The sequence below is a fragment of the Carya illinoinensis genome, chromosome 1, assembly GCF_018687715.1.
Source record: "Carya illinoinensis cultivar Pawnee chromosome 1, C.illinoinensisPawnee_v1, whole genome shotgun sequence".
In the NCBI taxonomy this organism is placed as follows: domain Eukaryota; kingdom Viridiplantae; phylum Streptophyta; class Magnoliopsida; order Fagales; family Juglandaceae; genus Carya; species Carya illinoinensis.
Window position 1 is genome coordinate 33,530,116 of NC_056752.1, and position 5,673 is coordinate 33,535,788.

At 34.8% G+C, this 5,673-nt stretch overlaps 1 protein-coding gene across 1 annotated transcript; it reads left to right on the forward strand.

The window, feature by feature from the left end:
• The first annotated feature begins 858 nt into the window (after positions 1-858).
• LOC122315672 (xylulose 5-phosphate/phosphate translocator, chloroplastic) lies at positions 859-2,680 on the forward strand. Its single transcript, XM_043131739.1, has one exon. It carries the CDS (start codon positions 990-992, stop codon positions 2,310-2,312), a length of 1,323 nt encoding a protein of 440 aa, XP_042987673.1. The 5' UTR covers positions 859-989; the 3' UTR covers positions 2,313-2,680.
• The last annotated feature ends 2,993 nt before the right edge of the window (positions 2,681-5,673 follow it).

Sequence of the window (5,673 nt, forward strand, 5' to 3'; positions counted from 1 at the left end):
AAAAAAGTAACTATCACATAGAACCCTTACTGACGCTACGTCAATAGGAAATCATGAGGGCTCTTCAATTTTTGAAAATGTGAAATAGGATAAAAAGAGAAATGTGGAGGGACAGAGGGGTACTTAGCAGTTAGCAATTGGGTTAAGGGCTGCTTAAAAATGGGGCTTGAAATGGAAAAGTGGCCCATAGCAAGGTACATGCCAAGAAAATATATATATAATAATAATAATAGAAATTGTAAAATTTGTTAACATAAATTTTCCACCCCATGGAGCGAAGGGAATTAGCGGGGTAGCTGGAGGGCCCATTTTGTATTTAAGCCCAACATAAAAGCCCTCTATAAGCAAGCCTAAACTAAAGAGCCCAAGCCCAATAGGGATATACACACTACACTACACTTCGCTTTACTTGGGAAAGAGCGAGTTTCATGCACATACGTGATTGTTTTGGTTCCTTAGAGATGATTTAAGTCGATAAACATGGTACTGAATAGACATCACATAAAGGTAATCGCATATAGTGTTGATTTAATCCAACAGAAACCTTCTATATATACCAATATAACCCCAAGGACTATCGATCTTGGAATCCAGAATTATTTGTGTGATGCACTTTATTAACTTAAACATCAGAGTATTCTCAAATATATCACGCCAGTGTTATCTTAATATTTGCAGGTGAACAGTAGCACTTGTGGTGGTGAGACACACCCTAAACACTCATAATATCACATACAGTTGTCTAAATTACTTTAGATCTCAACTCAAATTAATTCTTTTGATTTTCCTTCTTTTAGTCGAAAGAAATTCGTTTTTTTCTTTGTTTTTTATTTTTATTTTGGAATTGGAAATTTGTGAAGGAAGGAAGAAAGAGTCATCCACAGGTTGGACACTGATATCCAAAACGAATGGCATTCATAAGCTTGCTCGATCACTTGAGAAATCTCGTCCTCGATCTTTAGATTCTTGCTTTCACAGAATCTCTCTCAATGTTCACTCCCAATCTCACGTATTCGTCCTCCATTTCCACTGTCACTTTCTCCCAATCCGACCATCAATACCCCATAAATGCCTCTCTACTTCTCATTCCAAATCTTCTCAACAGAACTCCACATCAAAGAAGCCTATCCCACCTATCAGCTTCCCCCACCACTCCGTTCGCCCGTCTGGGAACCAAAGTTTCCAGCTTTAGCAAAATCCACGGCTACCCGGTTGGCCTTTCTTTTCAGATTCAAAGTTCAACCACCAAGATTGGCCATTGGAGCAGAGTCTCTGCAAAACCTTGTGGGCTTTCTTCAAAATCCAGATCCCAAGTCTCCAGAGCAGCATCAGAAGCCAATTCTGGAGGTGAAAGTGCTGCCTCCGAGCCCAAGACCAATAACAAGACCCTGCGGCTAGGACTTGTGTTTGGTCTATGGTACTTTCAGAACATTGTCTTCAACATCTACAACAAGAAAGTACTGAATTTCTTTCCATTCCCATGGCTTCTTGCCTCGTTTCAACTCTTTGTCGGGTCTGTCTGGATGTTCATGCTTTGGTCTTTAAAGCTCCAGCCTCGCCCGAAGATTTCAAAGCCATTCCTCATTGCCCTACTCGGACCTGCACTTTTCCACACCATAGGCCACATCTCAGCCTGTGTTTCATTCTCTAAGGTAGCTGTTTCTTTCACCCATGTCATCAAATCCTCGGAGCCTGTATTCTCGGTCGTGTTCTCGTCTTTCCTTGGCAATACGTACCCTTTCCAGGTCTGGCTCTCAATCCTCCCCATTGTTCTTGGTTGCGCCTTAGCTGCCATTACCGAAGTTTCTTTCAATTTCCAAGGCTTGTGGGGTGCTTTGATTAGCAACGTTGGGTTTGTATTGAGGAACATCTATTCGAAACGCAGCTTGCAAAGCTTCAAGGAGGTTAATGGTTTGAATTTGTATGGTTGGATAACTATTATTTCGTTGCTGTATCTATTTCCAGTGGCAATCTTTGTTGAAGGGTCTCAATGGGTACAAGGGTACCATCAAGCAATTCAAGCTATAGGCAAACCATCTACATTTTACATATGGGTTTTGCTGTCTGGTATCTTTTACCATCTCTATAACCAATCTTCTTACCAAGCATTAGATGACATCAGCCCCTTGACATTCTCTGTTGGGAACACAATGAAACGGGTGGTGGTGATTGTATCTACTGTTTTGGTGTTCAGGAATCCTGTTAGGCCTATGAATGCACTTGGATCCGCCATTGCCATATTTGGGACGTTCTTGTATTCTCAGGTAACAGCAGCTTCAAAGAAGAGTGGAGGTGAAAAGGAGGAGGATTGAAAGGAATCCTGATGGTCTTTTCCTCCACCACACGCACACAATATCTTGTCTGTGTTCCTACTGTAAATGTGTGAAATACTAGCTTGAGTCGATCTCTGAACAAATTACCTGCAATTATGATTAGTTTTTGGAGGAGAGAATTGGAAAACAGAGTGGGATGTGTGGCCTCCTCAAATATTTTCTTGAACACGATAGTTAGGAAGGCTTTATTTTAGCTTTCTTAGTGGTAAGTAATCACAATTTCAGAACTTGTATTACATTCTGGAACCTTAGAAGTTGACTAGAAAATAGATTGAGAGATTAATGTCTAAGATAGGCTTTCTCATGTTTCTTAGTTGTTGGTTAAAACGCGATTGTGCAATTTTCTTCATGGGAGATACCAATTGTGCATTTTTTTTTTCTTTTTTTCATGTATTTTTTTAATAATTTTAAATATTTTTTTAAAATAAAAAAAAAAATCACAACGTCGTTAAAAAATACTATTTTAATCACTAAGTTAAAAAAAAAAAAAATATTACTGTCGGGATCCCCAGTCAAAATCTCCATTTATGGCTTTAACATATTATAGGATTATAGCTAACGTTACTCTCTTTTCAATGTATAACCCCATGCAATAAATAGGATATTCAGATTTTTAAGTACTTTCGTATTTCAACCACTTATATAAACAATCACGTATAGTGATTAAAATATGATAAAATGTTGGTTGAAAAACAATATTTCTCTCACCATTAAGCATTATTTGGAGATGTAGTTGTTTTCATTTTAGAGATACTGGCTCAAATTATTACAACGACATTATTTTGTAGGAGGTTATGACATCAACTGGGTATGGTATGTAATTGTTCATCAAAGTTCCAAATTTATTGGTATTATTAAAGAAAGGTATTTATTTCACACAATTTAAATTAAAATAATAATATTTCATTGACAAGTTGTGCAAAAATCGTGCACTGATTGTACATGTGTAATTTCTCTTTCATATTGTACGACAGTGTCACGTCGACAGATTGTGTAATCATTAATATTCACTTTCTTATTTATTAAATTAAAAATAAATAAATGTATGAACGATGAAACAAATCCATGTCACATGCTATCATTTTAGTAGAACTCTTTTGATAACTATGAAGCGAAAAAATTCGAGAGGCAAGGGGAAAGTCAAGTAACTGGGCTAAATTGGGAGGAATCCTGGGTTGGGCTAAAAAGCTCGCACCAAGCACAAAGGCCAGATGGACCCCTGAGCATTAAAGGCCTTATACAGAATGAAGTCCTTATTGATAGTGGGTAGCCCACCTGGAGCCCAAGAGGAAACCTCGACAAAATAAAAGCTTGGACAAAAAGGTTCAGCTGAGGGAAAATTGTAAAAAGTAATGTTAGATAAAGTTATAGAGTGTATAAATATTACATAATTATTTTGAAAAAAAATAAGTTTTATTATTAAAAATTAATTTTTTATGTAAATTTTGTATTTAAACAACACTTATGCATCCTCTACTACAAATATCATTTCTCATCGCAGAAGATAATAGATAACCCAACTGCATACTCCACGAAGATTATGTACCATTTTCTTCAAGAGAAATTATATTTACAATTTTAAAATATGTAAATCAAATAATTCATTTAAAAAAAGTGATTAAATTTAATATTTATATAAAAAAAATTATTTTTTATGATAGATTTCACTTTTAAAAGAGAGTGCACGTTGTTATGATATGATACTGCCATGGATTACCCAAAAGAGAAATAATTTATATATGTTTTAAATAAACTAGCCTCGCACATGCTTTTGTAAAAAGGTGAACTCCATTTTTAAAAAGTGTAAAAAATAAAATTATTTTTTATTAGCGGGATCCTCTTTTTTATAAAAAAAACTCACACAAAATTTGTCTATTTGGAACTAATACCTAATATTATTCTTCTTTTTTTACCTTCTCTTCCACTTGGTCTACACACAAAATTGGATTCCTAAATTGACAGTTAAAACACTTTGAACAAATTTGATTTTACACTAATTATGATTAATTTCAAAAGATTAATGATACACTTATAATTCTTTATAACTTTATTACAACCCAAATCAACCAAAGCAAAGCTGCCACTTTATTAAAGTGAGTTATTCTATCCAGTGGCCTTACACCCTACATTTGTTAAAGGAAAATAAATAAATAAATAAGATAAAAAATAAAAATAAATTTGTGATATTTGGTTGTTGAGTAGAATATTTCTATTAAAAAATGACACTCAATTCTTCAAAATTACTCTTCATTTAATGTAGAGAATCTAGAGATGTAAGAAAGTTGTAAGAGGGATTTATAGTCTAACATGATTTATAAGTTTGTTTATATAACCAATGAGAATTAAGGATGATCGGATGGATTAGAGGAATTATTTTAAAATTTAAATAATTTCTTTTAAAATAATTGTCTATAATAATTAAATAAATCATGACTGCTACTCGCGAATTCTGCTGCATCTTTCATTCAGGCTCTCTCGATTGATTGATTTGTTAGGAGTAACAACAGCTCAATGATGGTCATCTATTATTTTATTTATTTTAGCAAAGAAATGGTCGCAGCTCCAACGAGGAGACGACAAAACCCAGTTAAAGAGGATAAAAAAAACGCGTTTATGGCAACGATTGATGTTGAGTGCTTTTATTTTATTTTATTTTATTTTTTTACTTTTATTTGAGCAAAGAGGTATTGCTATATTTACAGTCTATAATCTTTTTGACCTTTCTTCCACTTTTCAATCATTTTTCAACCACTCAAGAGTCTCTTCTGTTTTTCCTCAACTGCCGTTTGAAAAGCTTAAGCCTACTTATGATGGCAAGGAGGTATAAAAAGATTCTCCACGGTTAATAGGGTTGGGCAAAATTCCATAACTCTTATTCCATCTAACACTTGTTCTTTCAAAATCGGAAAAATTGAATTTTGGAGTCGGAATTTGAAATTGAACAAGACTTTAGACTTCTGACTGTGGCACTAATAATTATATTTAATATATTTTATACTACAACAAAAATGATAGTAGGACAACTAGTCTAATGATTGGAGCGGTTTTTGTTAACACATTGAATAAAGTGTGTGCTGTCGATCAAGAGAAGAATTGGATATGATGAAAATGGTGGTTGAACTAAGATCAATAGCTGCATTATACATGAGGCTTTGTGTGTGGTAGCCGACTTCATGAGAAAGGTGAAATGGGTTACGTTAGGTTGAGAAAATTGAGGCGATAGATCAGATATGTGGTTTGAACTACGCTCTATGCGTAGTGGGGGAGCTCGAGACAAAAGAAAACAAACATATCTAGGTGGTCATCCGCACTATGGGTCTTTGGCTAGGTTGTGTGGTTT

Coding starts and splice junctions, on each gene's coding strand:
- LOC122315672 (XM_043131739.1), top strand. CDS start 990: ATGTTCACTCCCAATCTCACGTATTCGTCCTCCATTTCCACTGTCACT.